General features: G+C 43.2%; 2 protein-coding genes across 4 annotated transcripts; both read right to left on the bottom strand.

The window, feature by feature from the left end:
• Positions 1 to 1,685: 1,685 nt before the first annotated feature.
• dbpb (D site albumin promoter binding protein b) lies at positions 1,686 to 8,475 on the bottom strand. Its single transcript, XM_053887570.1, has 5 exons — positions 7,966 to 8,475; positions 7,550 to 7,842; positions 6,737 to 7,168; positions 4,331 to 4,590; positions 1,686 to 3,660 (listed from the first exon to the last, which is right to left on the bottom strand). The coding sequence occupies exons 2-5, from the start codon at positions 7,740 to 7,742 to the stop codon at positions 3,445 to 3,447; spliced, it is 1,101 nt and encodes a 366-aa protein (XP_053743545.1). The 5' UTR covers positions 7,743 to 7,842; positions 7,966 to 8,475; the 3' UTR covers positions 1,686 to 3,444.
• Positions 8,476 to 8,651: 176 nt separating this feature from the next.
• On the bottom strand, positions 8,652 to 18,957 carry si:dkeyp-69b9.6 (gastrula zinc finger protein xFG20-1). 3 transcript variants are annotated; one of them, XM_053887569.1, is made up of 4 exons: positions 18,539 to 18,929; positions 18,106 to 18,221; positions 16,206 to 16,840; positions 8,652 to 14,117 (listed from the first exon to the last, which is right to left on the bottom strand). In XM_053887569.1, exons 3-4 carry the CDS (start codon positions 16,429 to 16,431, stop codon positions 11,797 to 11,799), a joined length of 2,547 nt encoding a protein of 848 aa, XP_053743544.1. In that variant the 5' UTR covers positions 16,432 to 16,840; positions 18,106 to 18,221; positions 18,539 to 18,929; the 3' UTR covers positions 8,652 to 11,796. The 3 variants fall into 3 exon arrangements, with proteins under 3 accessions (XP_053743544.1, XP_053743542.1, XP_053743543.1); XM_053887567.1 differs by having other exon boundaries at positions 8,652 to 16,840; positions 18,539 to 18,957; XM_053887568.1 differs by lacking the exon at positions 18,106 to 18,221 and having other exon boundaries at positions 8,652 to 16,840; positions 18,539 to 18,957.
• Positions 18,958 to 21,382: the final 2,425 nt, after the last annotated feature.

Genomic DNA, 21,382 nt, shown 5'->3' with positions numbered 1-21,382 from the left:
CATTGACTTTTTACACCACTGCAATCCGGTGGAGGTGTGAGATGCACAATAACGCCTTCATTTGAATTAGACGGCAGGGGACCATCAAAGTTTTATGTTCGGCCAAAACTTGTCCAGTGACCGAGGGTGGATGACCTTGCGCAGGGATGGACCTCAGAACCAAATGGAGTGTCACCACTTTGTTTAATCTTTAGTTAATAATTGTCAAATTATAACCCAATATCACACAGTTTCAAATGAAGAAAATGCTTGTAAGGTGATATAGAACACTTTTGCTGAAAAGCTTTCCATTGATAGATTAATAAACACACCTGATCCTAAAACAAATGCTGTCTTCAAATGGATTGCCCATTAATGTTTTGAGTCTAGCAAATACATCCACTGAAAAAGAAGGTGAGATGAGGAGTTGGAAGGCATCCTCTGTTTTCAATTTGATTTAGCTCTGAAGAGGAAGCATAAACACAAAGAAGGACATTGTTGGGTTTGGGTTGATGAGGATTAAAGGTCTGAAACCCTTTGTAAGTAATGTACACAACTCGTATCAAGGAGGAAATCTGTGTACCCCCATGTGTGTCCAACAACACTTATGTTTCTATATTGAAACCCTTCATACAAAAAGGAACTATCAGCATTTAATGACATATATATTATGTATTTAAATGTATACTTCTACTTTCTGGTTTACTAAAACATTTCCCTTGTATTCTTTATTTATTTTTGCTTGTTTCATTAATAATGTTTTTTTTTCTCAGCTCATTTTGCCTCATTCAGTAAATAGAAGGAATAAGCTACATGGCAATCGTGGATTTGTTTTTCAGGCAGAAATCTAAGGAGAGCCAAACTAATGAGAGGAGACCAAGAGGCCTGCAATATGGACATAGCTGGGGGGGTTTCACATGTTTCAGTGCAACAGGGAGGTTGTTTCTACAGGCAGCTAAAAGGTGAATCACTGTGTCAGGCTCCAAATGGTCAGGAGATGACCCTGATCAGGGAGGTTAAGAAGGTGTGCACTGCTCTAACTTGCCTGAAAAGTTGCATTTTAGCTGTGTCTGCTATCTCCCGACCTTTCGAACTGGACTGACCAGGTTACCCTTGCTTACTGGAAATGAGAACAAATAGAAGCAGTAGAATAGAAATCTGCATCCACAAGCAAACATCATCAAAAAAGCGTACAGGACAATACAGTATGGTACAAGTCAGTACATCTGCAAAAAAATATGCAGAAAAACAACTTTTTTAAATCCTTGCATGGGGGTTATGTTATGTTGAACTATATATCTGGCTAATCTGTGAGATAATTTGAACCTTCAATGCTTGAAGGTTGGCTATCAATGACGTTATTATTGGATGTTTGTAGTAATAGCATGGATGTTATACACCAGCAATCGAGCCTGAGTGCTGTATGGGCTTGGGATTTAAGAGAAATTCAACCAGAATCTTGATTCTCTGAACATTGTTAGTTATTATTAAGTAAATTTCTGGCCATTATAAATGTACCTTTCAAGTTCACAGACATCATATGTGAGATCTTTGACATATTTCAAGCTAGATCAATAACTTTTATCTCTGCATTGACTCTTTGTCAACTTACGTCCCGTGAGGCGGAAGTAAATGGGCGTGACTTAGGCTCCCGATTGAGTTCTTTTTGATGGAAAGTAAGACCAGATAACAGTGAATGAGAACAATCTTTTATTGGTGTTTTGGGAAAATATCAACTACATCCATATAACCAGCACTTGTTGGGCTGTGCACCATGGACACTGGTGACATTGCAGGGCAGCTGTAGTTTAATTAGAGACACTACAAGATGAATCAATCACATCTGTGAGGATATTCGAGACTAAATCCTGTCGGGAGAGCAAACAACCACTGACAAAGGTGAGAGAGGCTGAAATAAAGGATGATGTTGCGCGTTGTTCCGACGGAGCTGGGAGCAGACGCCATCGTCAATGGTGAAGCAAGTGGGCTTCACCACCGATCTGGGCTGGGATCCAATAGAAATAAAAGAGTCAAAGTTGTGTCCACGGGAGAAAGAAGCAATGCAGAAATGTCCAAGTCAGGAATACCAGAGTGATGGATTTCTTTCCATTTGAAAAGTCCTCGTGGGAAACACAGATGGCGGATGATATTTCAAGGTTCCACAGCTCATCCAAAAGGAAGAAGAACCATTCATTGACATAATAGGGATCATCGGAATCAAAAACATGAGCGGTAACGGTGACTCCTCGATGTGGTGAGATTTGAAAATCACACTCCCCTGTCATCACTACAGTGAACCATGCCCCTGTGTACAAGTCGTGGCTACATAAGAGTTCATAGATACAGAAAAAGTATGAAGAGTAAGAAAGAATTATTGGAAAAATACACTAAATAGCAACAAGCTGAGAATCAATACAAGAAAATTTTGGCTTTTATTTCTCCCAGAAATCTGAGAAATTAACAACATTCCGCTCAGCGAGGAAATCGCACCTCTCCTCTGGAATATGCCATTGACAAAAATAGCCCATCAAATATACAGAATATTTCCCTCTAATCAAATGTGCTTATAAAGAACATTAGAAGTGTGATTTGACTGGGAGGTTAGATGCGTGACAACACTGACTTCAAGATGAGACTGGTGCACGTGAAACAGGAGACAGAAGCCAAGAACGAGAAACAGCATTAGTATTGAAAGGATGAGGAGAGATAAGGGGAAGAAGAGTCACCGTGACGATTTTCAGAAAGCTTCCAGCACAATTCAATCAACTGAGTCAATTTCAGTTTGGTGGCAGAGGATATAGAGAAAAAGGCAAAAGCATGGACATAAGAAATATATAACAATCTCATAGAAATGTCCAAAATACAACATATCATAGGGAGATGGGGATAAACTTAACAATAAAAGGATGCAGAGTACAAGCCTGGTGTTACTCCAACTCTCTTCTTGCATGCCCATTCCCAGGACTAAAGAAAATAAGTGCTTCAGGAGAAAAAAAAACAACACAAAGATATAAATCCACAACTGTAAGATAAATCAGCTCCCTATATTACAACTGTTTCATCCTTGCTCATGCAGCTGCATCTCGATTGTTAGAATCAAGCGGAAAAATACCCATCTATGTCTCTCTATGATGCCGCGATAACAAAAAAGATATAACCATGGCATTTCCCCGTCATATAGAAAATATACAAAATTATTCTCAAATTTGCTCTCCCTCTAATTTATCGCATTATAAAAATATACAATTCTCCAATAACAAAACTCTTAAAAGTCACATCTTTCATCTATTAAATTATGTTCTCCATCCATTGCTTTTAAGAGCACAGACCTCAACAAAACAAGACACCTGAGCTGCGACACAAACCTCCTCCTCCTCCTTCTGATACATTCATGATCATCCTCCTCATTGTCATAATCTGTCCGTCAAAAAGTCTTTTATCCAGCTTACTCCTTCTGGACTTGCATCACTGGTCGGCGAGGCGGTTTTCATATTTACTAAGGATGTTACGACAACGCCCGAGCTCTTTCCTCATCTCAGCCACTTCCTGACGCAGGGCGGCGTTCTCTCTCTCCAGGTAAGCAGCGCGGACAGAGATCTGGTTCTCCTTGAGGCGGCGAGCATCTCTGGAGCGCTTCGCTGCTTCATTGTTTTTATATCTCCTGGTCCAGTACTTCTCGTCCTACGCAGAGGCAGTAAAAATAATGACATTTTAAATCATGCATTCTTCAGAAACATGTGAATATAAACCATGAATGACAAGTTGAGTAAGGATCGTGTTCCAACAGTTAGAACCATGTGGGCATTTTGGCCATGGCCGAGTGTGGGATGTTGAGAGCTATTGATGTCTAAATCAGACATGGCAAGTATTCAGCTTCATTTTTAATAGTTGGAAATTGCCAATTAGTTTTACAGTGTGTACCATGTAGGGTAGAATTAACAGCTTTTCTTTTGCTTTTCTGTGCTTCAATCATTCTCGCAGTTGACATGGTTTGGTAAAAGACTTCACTTCTACCAAACATATACATATCATTTTATTTTTTTAAATCATATTTTGAACAACTGGAACAAAGGCAATGGCAAGTTGATTTTAAAAACAAGTTTTCTAATGAAAAACTTGACTAAAATGTTGTTTTACAGTCCAAAACCCATGCATTGAGGGTACAACATGAGTCGAAAGACTCGACTTCCAACCATGTCTTGCTTACAATATATATACTGGAACACTGGATTCATTATGATCCAGCAAAGCCAAGAACATAATGTAATATCAAATGTGATTTATTGAAAGCACGATAAATATACACCATGGCAAGCAGTTCATGGTGTGGTGTAACCCTGCGTTTGCTCACCTTCATGTTGTCAGGTACCAGAATCTTGCGTGCCTTCTTGATCATGGGCTGTGGCTTCAGCTCTTCTTCACTGAATGTAGACCTCCTGGGGTCATAGCTGTGCTGCCCAGAGTCGCTGGACAGAGCTATGTCTGCAGGGTCCATGTCAAACATACAGACATCGGGCCCGCTGCTGGTGGGTGTCAGCAAAGGTGGACAAGAGGAAGAAGACGAGGAGGAAGATGGTGACTCACAGGAGTCGTTCATACTCGTCTGACTCCCTGGAAATAAAACAGAGGGGCCAGGGTTACTGTGCTGTTTTACAAATAACTATTTTTTTTAAATTAACGACCATATATTTTAAGATTCGGAAAGCGGTTTACAATGACGGCCACTAGGTGGAAGCAAAGAGCTTAAATGTTAACCAGCTTTTTCTCTACACTAAATAGAGGCTCTAAGAAGAACAATCGACTATTTCTGAGTCTTTATCAACACAGTCAGCATCTAATCTGCAATGATTTAATAATTAAATGAAAAAATATATTTTAGTGTTTGCGGGCATGAAGTGTTATTCTCACTTGGTTATGGATTTACATGCGATCTCCTCTCCATGAGTAATGCAGCCAACGCTGACAGGGAGAATGATAAATTCAAATGTGCAATGTAATGTATGTTAATTGTAATGTATCAGGAATGTGTCAACAGGCAGCTCAACAAGTTGAATATGAAAGAAGATTCAATCATTGGAGTCAACCACCACTTTGAGAAAAACGTAACTAAATTCCAATAAAGCAAAAGTGTACATCTGGAAGCGTTATGTAACCTTCCACCCCTCCCCTGGAAACCAGTTTCTTTAAGTGAGGCCAGCATAGGGAAACACCTCCGCCCCTCCACTCACCCATTGAAAGGTGCAATGAACCCTCTGGACCAAACTTCCATAAACAACCACCACAAGTCGCATTACACAAATCTAAATAAAAGCCACAATTACACCCCCACTCTGCAGCCAGGTACAATATATAACAAGGTGAAAGAGAAGAAAGTCGTGTAAAGTTCATTCACTCCTAAACCTGAACTGACAACAAATCACAGGCTCTGGAAGCAACAGCTAGTACGGTGGCATGAAGAAAAGCGGAGCTGATCTGCATTGCCATCTACAGTACATGATGTGACATGATGCCGCATTATCAACAACTTCCACATTCCACAGGGGAAATCGGCTAAAAACATTTCTCTAGATAACTCCAAGATGAAGTCCACCATGGTTTGAACACAACGTCTGCATGTCTGTACTCACAGGATATTGAGTGGGAAACACAGCAGATTTTAAACACAAAATTTACCCAGGGATAAAGCTGGGTCACTTCTGAGCTCTGTGAGGTCCAGGGTAATTCATTTGTATAGACCATGTGGAATTCACAAGTTATTTATGAGTTCAGCACCCGCAGAATAACCAACTTTCTGAGATATTGAATAATAAACAGGGAGTATTGATTCAATATTAATGCAGAAATGATGTTCCCCTGAGAATCAAGTGCTCAGGTATTCTGCTTCTCTCCCCAAAACATGTAATGTTAGAGATAAGTGCCCTCTATGTGTCATTCATTGTGGCTCAAATATTCACTCTGAAGTCCAGAGGAGGCAGTGGAAACATCTCTCGGGTATTCTATTGGTCCTGACTGAGCACAGCTCCGCCTCACTGTCAGCTGGGCCAGCCTCCAGTCCCTCTCACTTCACTAGCCTCTTCTGTTGCACGTGTACTTACTCGTGCACATGGCCGTGGCGTGTGAAGTGAGGAGAGATTTAAAGACACGCCACAACACTCAACAACACCCCTCTCTCTCGCTGTCACCCTGTCCTGTTTTGCTCATCAGTCCTATTAGGAATCACCCTATTCTTGTTTGTTGTAAGTTGCTCAACTATGTCCCTACATAAGCAAGTTTACTCTGCTTTGAAGACAAATATTTTTATGTATATACTTGTATTTGTAATGTGTCTTCAAAGTGTTCCACTACATGCCAGTGAAGGCTTTACAAGAGGTAAAGGAACCAGATTTTAGCCCTGGAGGAAATTTCTGTCATTGCTCTGCAGCCATTTCTGAGCTCCTACTGCTCTGTTGAGCTGCATGTAGAGCCATGTGACAGTGCCTGCTGCCTTCAGCTTAAATCCACATGACAAAAATGCTTCATCACCAAGGCCTTTACACTCTGGTGCTGCTGATTCACCAGACCCTATGAATGCTGAGAGAAATACATTACAACTAAAGCATTATAGTTCAAGATACCTTTTCATTCTCACTTGGCATTTGTTATTTTTCTGCTTTAGTCTTGATTGGGCTGTGTGTTTGTCGGTTTGTTGAGAACCAAACTATGCAAACACTTCATCATCCAGCTCAGAAAACAAAATGGCTCTTGCTGATGAACTCACCATGCAGACAGTCGTTGCCTCCTGTCAGGTTATGAGGCTGAGCGAGTTCCAGACCGATGAGAGATGGAGAGGACGAGGAAGAGGATGGTGTTGGAGAAGCCCCCGATGGCGATGAAGACGGTAGGCACTGGGAGCTCTGGTTGGGTACCGCCGACTGGGAGCTTTGTGAGGGGATTTGGGCCGAACTGGAGCTGTTGTTGTTGTGCATGCTGCCCATTCCATTTTCAGTCAGAAACTCCTCCAAGTCCATGTACTGAAGCTGGAAGAGCCCACCATCAGCAGGTAGGCTTCGATCCCACAACATAGGCAGCAAAAACTGGTTGGAATTTCCATTTCCTCCACAGCCATTGTTGTTGTTTCCAATTCCACTCCCATTCCGTAAGGAGCACACTCCCAAGGTGTCCTCGTCTAGGTCGAGGGATCTGTCTTTGTCTGCCATACACAAAAGAATGATGTTAAAACTCCATGTTCACTGTCCTCCAGATGTTCCACCTGGGCTTCATACACTTTTTAAGACGGTGATCTCCAAGTAGCATGCAAGCTTACGTAGTAATTCCTGATGACACAGCAATATAAGCAAGGGCCTATAATGACATTTGAAAGCTCATAAACCGTTGACTATCTTCAATGTAGCAGGATACTGGAGTTCAAATGGTCTTAAGCAAAACATTCAATGCTGTATAATTAGAGGTGGCATAAATAAATAATAAAATGTGTATCTCTCTGGGACACGTGGTGCAACAGAGGTCATGATTGTTATTTTCACATGCCTTGACATTGCCTGTGTAAAGTGGTGCACATGATCAACCTCACCTTTGACATCGCAGGGACTTTTCAAACGCTGGTCACCCTTCACAGGGTGCTGAAGGAGGGACTTCAGCCCCCCTATGGAGTTGAGGTTTGCCCCTGTGATTGAGCCTGCAGGCTGAGTGCAACCTCCAAACTGTGGGCTTGCACCTGCAGGGAGGTCCGGGTTGGGAAGCTGAGAGAGCTGTCTGGACATCATGGGCCAGACAGGGTCACAGAGAGACCTGGGGTACTTAGAAGGGCTGAGGCCAAGTGGACTGTGCACCTACTAATAGGACAGGAATGCTGAAGGTCTGTGCCTGCAGAGGAGGGGAAGAGGTGGAAGTTCATCAAAGACGTGCACGTCTTGGCAATGAGTTATCAAATTCTCATATAATGTTCACAAAATTAAGTAGTCAAAAAAATGTGAACCAGTTATTTACCTCAGAAGTTCAAAGACGCTTGTTTCGTAGCAGAAATATTCTCATCAAAGTATTCCATTGCCGTTAAAAGAGTTCAGCGAGTGAGTCTTCCCGGGAAGTCAGTGGGGGGTGGACAGTCCGACCATCTAAGTGGAAATATTGTCCATGCAACGACAAAAACGCACGGGTGGCAAATGGACGAAAAAGTAGTAAATCCCGATGTTGCAGTCTGGCGTGAGTGGGTGTCGATGAAATCGTGCGTAAAAGCAAAAAAAGAAAAGAAAAAAGAAAATCGGTGAAAACAAACTAATCTGCACGGTGGAAGAAAGACGCGGCGACGAGAGCTGCGGCCGCGCTGCTCAGATGACAAGTTGTGTTGGCGTTTCTCTAGTGAGCTGACGGGTGGAGGAGGGTCGAGTTCCTTCTCTGTCTCTACTTTCTTTGCATCCGGTGGATCCAGTCACGGGCGCACGGGATTGAGTTGGTGTTCGGGCCGCGCCACGGCCACGTCCGACCATCCTCGCTCTCTCAGCTGGAACGGACACGAGCGGTTCACGTGACGTCAGTCAGCTCAGCAGAAGCGAACGGAGCCGCGGGACGTGGGCGTGGCTAGCCGCTCCCGATTGATCGCTTACTTTTACAGTATTATTTATGAGACGCGCCTACTCTCGTGCCACAACTCGAGGGAAGGATGTTTTTTACTTTGACAGGTACACAGTCAGCCATGTGTGTTTATGGACCAAACGAGGGCTTAAGATGCTCACCGAGAGAAAGGTTGAACACTAACACAGCAACTGTCAGACGTATGAAAAATGAATTACGAGGTGAATGCATTTGGGATTTTACAATACACAGGCGCTGACAGTGCCAGACGTGCACGGTAGCGTGGCTTTACTCACTTCCTTGAAATCCAGAGAAAACGTGAGAGTTTTTTTGGAGACAGGAATTCTCCAGCACGTTGCCCGCCTGTGCACAATAGCTAAGGCTCACGTGTACCTGACACGCAGGGACGAAGCCAGACGAAGCGGCTCTCGCGCTGATTGGTCGCCGCGGCCGGTCGGCCCGCGCGCAAGTGGCGCTGATTGGACAGAAGTAGGTCGAACACACCCGCCCGCGAGGAGTCTCCCTGTGCATGCCCCTGCCGCGTGACAGCAGGAGCGAGGAAAGGCGCGAGGGTGGCCCGCTCCACTGTACACTCGCAGAGCACATGCGTGGCAGCGCGACGCAGGAATTTTACTGTTTGTCCCGTAGAGGGGCGGACACAAGTCGACATGTAAACAGCTGATGGACTTGAGTTACTGAGCAGCACATGGGGAACCCACAGTGCAGACGAACACTGTGTACTTTCTGTGTACATCCCATGCTCAGGGCAATAAACACAGTCACACAGAGTCTGTTGCCTTCTGGATAACATCAGTTCAGCCAATATATTCGCCATAGTCTTTAGTAGCAAAACTGTGGACTGCTGTCATTTGTCACTTAATATAATCAACAATATTATTTTAGTTAGTGTGTTGCTAAACCTGACTACAGATCACTCTCAACAACATCATAATTTCTGATTCTTGACTGTTAATTGGCAAGGAATTTAATAATAGCTAGTGTGTTTTCTAACAGGTGTCCACACTTTGCCGGCATGTGAACAATGCTATGTTGACCTGCATGCCTTCTTTAAATAGTATTTTCAACCATTGATCAACAGTCATTCTCACATTAACACAAACCCCAGGACAGTGAGTAGAAAATAAGGTAAAGGTAAATAAGATTTAATATTAAGAGCAAAACCAGGCCAACGTGAACAGATCCTATAGCTGATTCTAGCTGCAACAGCTTTCTTGGGCCCTGATTTAAAGAGTAGATGTTGAATATTGAAGAACGAGAACTACGAACAAATACCTATTTTTCAAGGTGCTACTTTGGGGTATTAGATCAGTCAACCACCTTCTATCTGAAATGTCGTTTTGTTTTTTAACGTGACACTGATCATGCTGTATAAGACAAGTGACTGAATGGAACAGTTATGTCTGACCTTCCAAATATCATTATATGGTAACTATATGTAGACATACAAATAGATGGAACAACATAAGCTACTACAGGTTATGTTTGCGGTGGAAAGAGTCCTAATGACCTTCTTACATCAAGACTATGGCATAGCTCTGATGCTCAAACATAGAAAAAGGGTAACAAACTTGTAGTTTCAGTTTTTCAGATCTGCAAATACACTCCAGCCTTAAATCCCAATGTAAATGGACAGGTTCCATCAGCAAACAACTCTGTTGCTGTGACACTTTTCCTCACTTGAACCACTCAGACATGAGCCCAGACACTGTACAATTTAAAGCAAGTGTATCCAGGCTGATATAGATTAGTGTCATCAAAATCATAACTATAATTACACACACCAGCTTGTCCTTCGCACAGTTTTAATATAAACCTTCAACTGTATGCTGAATTTAAGTCATACAATACAACCTGGATAAGCCAAGGGGCGTCTTATAATCAGACATGGGTGAAAACAAACCTCGCCTACCTACCTACCTACCTACCTACTGTCACTGACAAATCCATGTGACTTGAACTCCACACAGGAACATGTTTACATTACATGTGTTGTTCACTGCCACCTAGTGGAAGAACGGTGGGACTGACTTTGCATAACCTTTTTTTTGTCGAAACCCAACAGGAAAAATGAAATGGATAAAGCTGACAATTCCAAACTATAGGTGAAGTTCATCACATTTTAATATAAAACCCAGAGGAAACAAAGTCTACACTCATGATTTATTAATTAATGAAATCAACTACTGACTTTCAGTAAATCGTGATAGAAATCTACTTAAACTAGAAAATTTTATCTTGAGGAACAAAAACAACAAAAATTGGAAGGTGTGAAACATGGTGTGAACCTTAAACATGGTTTGCCAATAGGAGATAAAATGTTGGAAAACAGGATTGCTAATGAGCAACAGACCGCAGTGGAGAACCATAGTGACATGACATACATAAATACATGAAATGCAACATTGCAACGTTGAGATAGGTCCATGTCTTTAACACACCGTGACTTACTGTAGAAACGATTACCCTTAAAAAGGAGCATACAAATAACATTATATTAACACATTGTAATAGCCCACTTGTTTTTAATCTCCTGGTATAAAAGCTAGAAATAAAATAACATAATGAACAAGGCTTTTTATGACTTTCTTCATTTTGGCAGGACAGGGGTATTTAAAGTTATTACTAGCCACCTTTGACATATCATCAGGGGCCATAGAAAATCCCTCAAATCAAGTGAACACCACAAACCTTTGAGGATATACTGTATAAGTCATCACATATTGTAAGAGTGATATCACCTCAGCAAAAAACGTGACCATTGAACAAACATGCATTGACAAACTGTTATATCTTTCCCCGTGTCCCTAACTCTAATTAATGCACTTTACATAAAAAGAACCTCGATGCTAAGTGAACAACAAGACAAAATACACAGCAGAGACCTTTATCATACAGCAAACGGTGTAGTAGGGATAATAGTAAGATATAGGTAGCAGAGATACATTAGCAGGTATTTTCACCTAAATCTGTCTAGTAACTGCACAGTGTCAGCAAAGCATAGTGTCAATGCACTTAAGGGGTTAGATCCTAAGAAAACAGTCACATCTTTAAAATGCCTCCCAATACAACCTGGAAGAATATTTGAACATAACAGGATGCTCTACAGTAGTTCTTAACACACTAATAGTCAACAGAATTGATGCCAAAACAAGACACCTGGAAACATTTCTCTTCTCCTCAGGTCTTACTTGAAATATCTCTTTCGCCACACAACAGAAATATGGGTACTCAGTATCTGTATGGCCCCAGTGGGTCCGACTCTCCTTCAGGCCTGTCTGAAAGCTTTTTGGAATTTCCTTGTTGCAATCCCTTAGCCCTTCGATGGTAGGAAACATTGTGCCGGTTGAGAAGTTTAGCATTCCAGAAGCATGCACTGCAGTGTTGGCAGGAGAAAGTTCCTCTGGCACGATGGACTGACCGATGGATGAAGGCTGCCAATGGCCTGTGAGATTGCTTTCCACATACACAGCACTGAAGGCGCTCAAGAGCAGTCGTAGCTTTTATTGGGTGTTTAACCGCCATGTGGACAAGCAGTCCGGCTTTGCGAGAAAACACAGAATTGGGGCATATTGGACATCCAAAACGTTTCACAGGAACTTTCAGCGATGATAGGATTTGAACCTTCATTCCTCCAGTGTTAACAAGCTTATACCCACCACCACCTGATCCCCCCCGCCGGATTGTCAGGCGAAGGGAACCTTGTTTTTTGTTAAATTGCCCTCTTACGGTACAATTTATCTTTTTTTTCTTGACACCCCCGTAGAGGTTGTCTAAATTTGGGGATTCCCACTTATTCTCCCTCCATTCCTTCCTGTCGGACTTTTTTTTTTTCTTCTTGTGCCGTCTCATTTCGTCATGTGATGGCTGGATGCTGTAGTCAATGTTTTGGTGGGACTGGGCAACTAACTGATGATGAGGATGATGGTGGGAGTGATGAAGATGATGATGCAGATGATGATGCTCAGTGGATGGCAGTTCCGTTAGGGGCTGGAACGGGGCAGTGGTGTGGAGCGTGCGGCTACGGGATCCAGCTGGATATATGTGCTCTCCTTTCACCCCAGCAGGTGAGTGAGGGTGTTGCGGGGGCATAATTGTTGAGTTTGGAGGCAAAGGCTGCGAGTAGGACTGGTTGCTAGAGGCAGAGGAGTGAACTGCTGATGTATCATAAAAGAGGGAAGAATAGCCAGGTGGTGGTTGTGGAGGGGCCATCTGGTGGCTTTGAGTCACAACACTTAGACTTTGTGCCCCATGCTCTTCTGAAGATGGAGCCATTTGGAGCAGAGCATTGGTGGCTGCCTCGTTCTCTGACTGCGCCTGTTCGGCAGTTCTGTTGTCTCCTGAGACCTCATTGCCCTCTTGAGTGTTGGGCTGGTCTGTGCGGGTAATGCCATGTTGTGACTGCCTATGTCGAGTCAGGCTATTGGCATAAGCAAAAGCTTTCCCACATACTTCGCAGCAGAAGAGCTTTTCGTTTCCCTCTCCATGAACGGTTTGGTGATGTGCAGTCAAGTGGAAATGATGACGGAACGACTTCCAACATATAGCACAGGTGTAAAGTCGTGGTGGTGGCTGTGAATGCTGTTCAGGTGGCGGCGGAGGCTGTGGATTACTGTCTTGTGGCTTGACATCTTGAGGGTAGGAGTAATAAGATGAGGTGCTGGGGACTTGGTTCTGGCTCCTGTCTTGGGCCACGCTACATTGAGGGTTGGGGTTAAAGCTATTGAGGGTCTGTTCAGCTGGTGTCGTGGGCACCTCCTCCACTTCACCTTTCTGATGAAGTTTGCTATGCCTCCGTAGACTCTGGGAGTAGCCAAACTCTTTGCCACAGATGCTGCATTTGTAGTTTTTCGCACCAGAGTGGACTGTTTGATGTTTGCTGAGATGAAAAGCTTCTCTGAAATACTTTCCACAGACAGTACAGTGATGAGGCTTTTCTCCAGTGTGTATGCGATCATGCCTGCGTAAAGTTTCGCGACGTGCAAACCCCTTACCGCAGACACTGCACAGGTGAGTGCGTGGAAGTCCACCAGGTCCCATTCTGGGAGTGTACTGCCTACGCTTTGGTAGCTGTCCATCAGCTGTTGGATCTTTTTTAGCTCTGGGCTTCCGGGGGCGTTTTGGCTTTCCAGTGGGATTTTGTGGGTTGTTGTTCATTGCCTCCTGGTTCCCACCACCTCTGAAGTTCTTATCCATGCCAGTCGTTGATGAAGGAGAGCCCAATGGACCTAAGCCAAGACCACCAAGAAGGCCTCCAATTATATCTCCCCTATCATCTCTATTTCCATTGTCGCTGGCCGCCGTTATGGCAGAGATTGCATTATTGACTGAGCTAGTAACATCATCCTCCGAGTCATCCAGAAGAGAAGAAAGAGGCAGATGGGGTTGTTGCTGAGGATGGTGGTGCTGGCTGTGGCTCTGAGAGTGGGGATGAAGTGTTGGGGCCAAGGGTGCCTTTCTTAGAGCTGGGCCGGCCATCCCACTTCCACAGGGGGAGGCACCAGAGTAGCATGGAGATGGATTACCTTGAGAACGGTGATCATCATGGTAGCCTGTGTAACGATTCCGAGAGTAGTCAGTGGGGTATTTAGTATCAGTTCTGTCTCTGTCATTTGAATTCCCTCCCCTTGCAGACTGAAACAGTTCATCACATCCTAAACCTGACTTTTGTTCAGCTTCCACCACATTTATCAAACCCTTATCCTCTTCAGTTTTCCCATAAATAATCCCCCTATTGCTTTGATAAGTTCCCCCTCCTCCGTTACCAACTCCACTCTCTCCCCCAACTCTGTCCTCACCATCACTCCCAGTTTTGCCGCCTCGTTGTCTGGGTCCCCTACCGGGCTTGCCGCAGGTGCCTGAGGCAGCATGGTTGAGTAGAGAGGTGCTCTCACGAAAGGCACGACCACAAGCTGGACATCTGAATGGCTTTTCCTCATGTATCTTCTCATGCCGTGTCAGTGACTCTCTACGATTAAATGCCCGCGAGCAGGTTGAGCAGCCATATGGGCGAGCCGATGAGTGTAATACGCCATGCTGCAAAAGGTGCCCTTTTTTCTTAAAACTTTTGCCACAATCAGGGCAATTGAATATTTTGTCTGGGCTCGGGCAGGAATTGGATGATGGTTGGGGATTGTCTTGGGTCGAATGAGGGAGACTTGGGTCTGTCTGAGTTTTAATGTGGACAGGATTTGGGCCTGTATTGGCACTTTTGCTAGTACCTGCTGCAGTAGGCTCATGCATGCGCATATGCCTGCGGAGACTGGAAAGGTGGGGGAAGCTTTTTCCACACTCTCCACAACTATAAAGGGGCTCTGTGTCCGTTTCTGTTCTACTGTGCTGCATGGCGCTATGGTTATCAGATTTAGAAAGGTGAGAATTATTCGTAACAAGTACTGAGGCCACAGTGGAAGAGGGAGCTGCAGAGGAGGACGAAGATACCACTGATGAGGATGACGATGATGCAGCAAGTAGAGAGGATGCGTCTCTACCCAAATTTGACATGCTACCCCCACTTCCAATCAAAGCAGGTGGCTGACTAAGGCCACTACTACTACTACTTGTGCTTGAGTTGCTGCTGTGGCTATTGCCACCATTACTAGTGCTATCTGACTTTCTCTGAGGCAAGTAGCCTGCCATTGCCTTTTTCCTCCTACTACTGCTGCTACTGCTGCTATGACTACTTCCTCCTCCACTGTTTTCCCCTTTACCATCATCCTTCGATAACGATAAATGGAGTGGCAGAGGAAGTGGTAAACCTGCATCCTGCTGCATGAGGGAAGCTATCTGATTAGATGACAGTACAGGGATGCCCTGGAAGTCAAAGCCACCAAGTGATGAAGGCTGAGAACCTGGATGGAGTGGGTGGTGGGGATGAGAATGTGCGTGAGAATGAGAAAGCGTATGAGGTGGAAGCTGTTGTTGTTGTTGTTGGGCTGGCTGTTGTGTGGCTTGCTGTGTAGACGTGTGGCCATGTGAGTGTGAAGAATGCAATGCAGGAGGTTGAGCTATACTAGTATTAGGTTCCCCACCTGCTTGACTTAAACCAAGCCCTAAATGATTATGGGTACCCTGTTGGACAAGAAATTGCTCTAAACTTGCATTGGCTGGCACACCAGAAAGAAAATATTGATTAGCAGCTAACATACAACTAAACTGTTGGTGAAGGCTTCGTGCATCAGATTGGGCACCAACCAACTGGTGACCCAAAGAGCTGACTGCACTGCTGCTCGAGGGGTTATTAGAGGTGGCCACAGAGGTCGAAGGGGAAGGAGAGGGAGAGGAGTGGCCAGGTGATGCTTGAGGAACAGAGAGCCCAGGATGTAAAGGAGGAGGGGGTGGAGGTGCTGACGTTACTAATCCTCCTAAGCCCCCAGCACTACCACTACTGCTACTTCCCCCAGCAAAGTGCTCAAAGCGGCCTACACCTGGATGTAACTGGTCCTGTACTAGTGCTGCCTCAGACGGGTGGAAAGAGCGCAGGAACTGTGGGTAGCCTGGAGAGTGGCTTGAGCTGCTGCTGCTCATCTTGCTTGACTTTGAACGAGAGGTCTGAGATGAGGAAGGCGGTTGTTGTAAAGGTGGGGGAGGAGGGGCACTCATCTTGGCAAAAATGGAGGCAGAATCAGAAAAGGCGTTACCTCTTGACCCCTGCAGGGGTCCCAAGCCAAGTCCAGACAGAAGAGCTCCAGATGACTCAGCTTGCTGCTGCTGCTGCTGCTGCTGCTGTTGAAGTTGATGCTGGTGAAGTTGGACTTGCTGTTGATGCTGTAGTTGTCGATCTAAGCCAAGGCCTTTGAACTGGTGAGCCTGGTGCCCACTTAACATCTCTATAATGTCCAAATTGTACTTTCCAAATTGGAACATTTCCCACTCACTGGCATATGGGGGTGCAGAGTCAAACCTCCAGAGCTAGGAGCGGATCAACAATTCAAACACCAACTGTTGATCATCAAGTGTTTGGTTAAAGATGCTTATGCTAGTTTCTTCCGGCTCTATTTCAAAGTCTGATGACTCTACAGATCTCCTCTTGGAACTCTACAATTCAGCTGATGTTACTCCCGCTTGCTCGCAAATTATTTCCAAAAGCATTGGGGCAGCTGGGAAGATGACATAAAGAAAAGTCTTTGTGGTAAGTTCCGTCTAACTAAGAAAAACTTCTGCTGAGACGCAGTTCAAATGTCATCTTGTTGTATCCATTAAGAGTTACTGCATTGACATTTTCCTTCCTCTAAGCAAGATTCCACCTCTGAGTTCAGCCAAGACGTTCCTGAAGCTGAAAAACACAATTTAAAAATGTAAGTCATTGTGGCAAGAGGATGTTTGTTAAACATTGGTTAGTATTTGGCTACTAATCTGCAGGTTCAGGTTAACTATGACAGCAACTTTAACACCAAAGATTATAAAAGAGAAGAATTGCATCTAAAAACACATTTCTTGGAGCAAAACTGATAAAATTTGATAATATATTTCTTGCTCATAGTGCAGATAATATTAAAAATATCACATCGAAGCATAACCTAGTGGTAGCAGGATGGTACAGTAGTTTCAATCATAACACTTCTTTGAGTCTTAAAAAAACAACATTCAAAGACAAGTCGCTCTGTACTGTAGCATGAATGCTGAAGATTTTGTTCTAGAAGAATGAATACAAAACATTTGCTCACCTTACATTCTGTAATTCTATTATGCATTGCTTCACACTTAACTCACAAGTCTTCATCTCAAGAAGCATGTTGCTTCTAACTAGAAAATATCAACAAAATAACAAACCAAAACTAAAAGCTTGTGGGTCATTAAAAGGGAATTACTGTTGAAGAATGTCACTATAATGCATAAATGGAGTCGGGTCAAAGGAGAACAAAAGTTGTGTTTCAAAGTAAACACTGTCCATGTGAGATGTCAGTCCTCACCCTACCTTTTGGAAAAAGTTCAATGAAGAAGAACTCAAACTAGAACGCTTCAAAAACAATCCTGAAAAAGATCAAAATCACTTTCCAAAAGAGTTAGTACTTCCATGGGATTATCATGAGCAAGTATAAACTTTGTATTCCAGGCTGGAAAACTACCCTAAAATTCAAATTTGGGTTTCTGAGGACTGAGGACAAGGGTTTTATAAAACATATGAACATTAGTGGCATGATGTCCTTGATGTCCGTAGATATTCTCGCAAATTCTGAGATAATAACAATTATAATGTAACTGCCTTTTAACATACGAGCACCATATAATTATATTTAAATGTCCGTGAGTGTAATGTGCACGAAGAAAATGACTGAACGAACAAAAGATAACAAGAGGCATTATATTGTGTTTACTGTTAAATTGTTTATATTACATAATATCATTATCTCCCATTTTATATAGTTAATATCGAAGCTAATAATGAGGCGGTTGGATGGCAAAAATTCCTATTTCATAGGGACCTTGTCAATAAAATGAAGAGAGAAAGTTCAATGGCTTTTCATCATATCAAAACAAGAAGTTGCCTCGCCGCACTTGAACACGCGAGGAAGAATGATAATGTTTGTATTTGCTCACCTCACATCCGAACTGAGTTCTCTCATCGATCCCTTCAACCTGCAGACGCGCTTCCCTCCCTCACACAGAGATGATCGTTTTTTGACAGCCTCTGATTGTTTCGGGAATCATTTCTCCTGCAGAGAAGGGCGAGTGTGAAACTACACAATGTAAACATTGGCGGCTCAGGCGTGAGAAACAACGGCTGCGCTTCTGCTCGCTTCCACCAAGAGCTAACTAATCGCAAGGCGGCGAATGCAAAACTTTCCCGTTAAATAAATGTACCTCTAAAACCTATACATCTGTTTGGAGCCACTCGCTGTCCCACCGTTCGTGAACGCGTTGATGCTAATGTTAGCATCCCCCCTGTCCGTTTTCTCAGCTAGTTGCTACAAGCGCTGCAGGTACCATGCTAATGCTAGTTAGATGATTTTTGCATTCGGAGCATGTTTACCTCGACATCAGGTGGTGGAGCCCCGCTGCAGATGGATGAGGCCTGTCACGCCTTTGAGCTGCCTAGCTGTGGCTGCCGCCTGCTTCCATTCTTGCGTGCTGTTTTCCAGGCGTTAGCCATTTTCAGAGGGCTGGCCAGACGATCCCCCACAAATGGACGGCGACGGTCGCCACGGCATTCATGCCCTGGGGCTCTGGCGCGTGCACCGACTGGGCTCCTTTAGCAGTTGAGCTCGTCGGCGAGGACCGGGGTGGTCGGTGGTAATATTTTTGGGTAAAAGTGAGTGACGTGTGCTCCCTGAACATCGGTCCTTTCCGGCCCTGTAATATTTCCGGGTATCACCAGCGGGGCTGACGGACAATTCGGGTTGATGGCGGCAGTGTGTTGTGGGTTTGCGCTCCCGTAAACAAACATTAAACCCACTCCAGTGTTTATCATGGTAAATCACCACAACGCACTGCCCTCCATTTTCGTAGGAGACTCCGTGCTTGGTCACTTAGTCTGCACGCTGTATTTGACCTGGCTAAACTGTATTGGTGCATGCTAGATACCGCTATTCTACAGTTCTGTATCACAGTATACTCTGCATATACTGCACGTTCCAGGAGCCAAATCCCACTGAGTCAGGAGTGGATGTGGCACACAAAGCACAGCAATCATGTAAAGCACAACAGAAGGTATTGTGTTAAGACTCATTCATGGACTTCACATAATTCACCCCTTTTTGTGTTCATCTGTTGATCGCATTTGGAATTGGCCTGATATCTATTCATATTGCACAGCAGAAACTTGATGCATGGACTGAAATGATCATAGTCTAACTCCAAGTATACGACCATGGTGGAGCTGCTTCTCATCCATCCTGCTTCGATTGTTGTGGGACTGAGATTCTGAGAGAGATCCAATAAACAACATGCATTTGAAAGAAAAATGCCTAAATACCCAAAGGCAGCGGGTAGTACGTCTAGTTTCTCCACATAATTCTAGACATTTGAACCACGTTTGGTTTTGTAGCACCATAAGAACCCATGAAAAGCTCAATAATAAGAAAGACCGGTGAACTACTGCATATCATGGCTACGTTATTGAAAGGAATTCCAATCATTACAATCATAGAAGTACTTTCAGCAGCTTCCTTGATTTTAGTGGTGCTAATCAGGATTGAGCCGTGTTGGAAATTATGTGTCTTATTCTGAACCGATAGATAGATAGACAGACAGAGATAGATAGATAGACTAACAGGTAGATAGATAGCTAGATAGATAGACAGACAGACAGACAGAGATAGATAGATAGATAGATAGATAGATAGATAGACAGAGATAGATAGACAGACAGACAGAGATAGATACATACATAGATAGACAGAGATAGATAGATAGACAGACAGACAGAGATAGATAGATAGACAGACAGAGATAGATACATACATACATAGACAGAGATAGATAGACAGACAGAGATAGATAGATAGACAGACAGAGATAGATAGACAGACAGACAGAGATAGATAGATAGATACATACATAGACAGAGATAGATAGATAGATAGATAGATAGATAGATAGATAGATAGATAGATAGATAGATAGATAGATAGATAGACTAACAGGTAGATAGAAAGATAGATAGATAGACAGACAGAGATTGATAGATAGATAGATAGATAGATAGATAGATAGATAGATAGATAGATAGATAGATAGACAGAGATAGATAGACAGACAGACAGAGATAGATACATACATAGATAGACAGAGATAGATAGATAGACAGACAGACAGAGATAGATAGACAGACAGACAGAGATAGATAGATAGGCAGACAGAGATAGATAGATAGACAGACAGAGATAGATAGATAGACAGACAGACAGAGATAGATAGATAGATACATACATAGACAGAGATAGATAGATAGACAGACAGAGATAGATAGATAGATAGATAGACAGAGATAGATAGATAGATAGATAGATAGATAGATAGATAGATAGATAGATAGATAGATAGATAGATAGATAGATAGATAGATAGATAGATAGATAGATAGAAAGATAGACTAACAGATAGATAGATAGCTAGATAGATAGACAGACAGACAGACAGACAGAGATAGATTGATAGATATATATAGATAGACTAACAGGTAGATAGAAAGATAGATAGATAGACAGACAGAGATTGATAGATAGATAGATAGATAGATAGATAGATAGATAGACAGAGATAGATAGACAGACAGATATAGATAGATAGACAAACAGGTAGATAGATAGATAGACAGACAGACAGAGATAGATAGATAGATAGATAGATAGATAGATAGTTAGATAGATAGATAGATAGATAGATAGATAGATAGAGAGAGTCCACATTTGCTCTCCTATTGTGTTCTTCCTGCGCATATATTTATACCCCTACACTCCCTTTTTCATTTTTGAGTGCTCGCAAGTCTCACAGCAATAAATGAAACCACGGGAGATCTTCAATATTGGCTCTGCTACCTGGAGGATCCAAAGTCATAAAACAAGACTGAAGTGGTATGGAGGTGTGAGCAGAGGACTCAGCACTCACTGACCTTGCAGCCTTGGCATGTATGGTTTAATCACAACATATCGGTACACACAACACGTCACTGAAGGCCCTTTTTGTTTGAGCTGACTCCCAGTTGACCTTTCATAGATGGGACTATTTGTGTGTACATGAATGAATTTTAAAATCTTTTTGATGGAATCCCCTGATGAAGCGGTGTGTTAATATCAGGCGTGGTAAACTCTTCTGCAAGACGAAAGTAGAAAGAAAGCACAAAAAAAAAGCTGTACAAGCAACTGAAGGTGAATAT

The sequence above is a fragment of the Synchiropus splendidus genome, chromosome 15 (assembly GCF_027744825.2).
Source record: "Synchiropus splendidus isolate RoL2022-P1 chromosome 15, RoL_Sspl_1.0, whole genome shotgun sequence".
NCBI lineage: Eukaryota > Metazoa > Chordata > Actinopteri > Syngnathiformes > Callionymidae > Synchiropus > Synchiropus splendidus.
Note: the sequence above shows the minus strand (reverse complement) of the source record. Positions and strands in the feature narration are given on the sequence as shown.

Bases quoted from the DNA above. Each gene is read 5' to 3' on its own strand.
- si:dkeyp-69b9.6 (XM_053887567.1), bottom strand. From the start codon at position 16,431: ATGTTCCAATTTGGAAAGTACAATTTGGACATTATAGAGATGTTAAGT.
- dbpb (XM_053887570.1), bottom strand. From the start codon at position 7,742: ATGATGTCCAGACAGCTCTCTCAGCTTCCCAACCCGGACCTCCCTGCA. The intron at 4,591-6,736 runs GTGAGTTCATCA...TTTTATTTCCAG, and splicing joins AGGCAACGACTGTCTGCATG to GGAGTCAGACGAGTATGAAC. The intron at 3,661-4,330 runs GTGAGCAAACGC...GCCTCTGCGTAG, and splicing joins TGGTACCTGACAACATGAAG to GACGAGAAGTACTGGACCAG.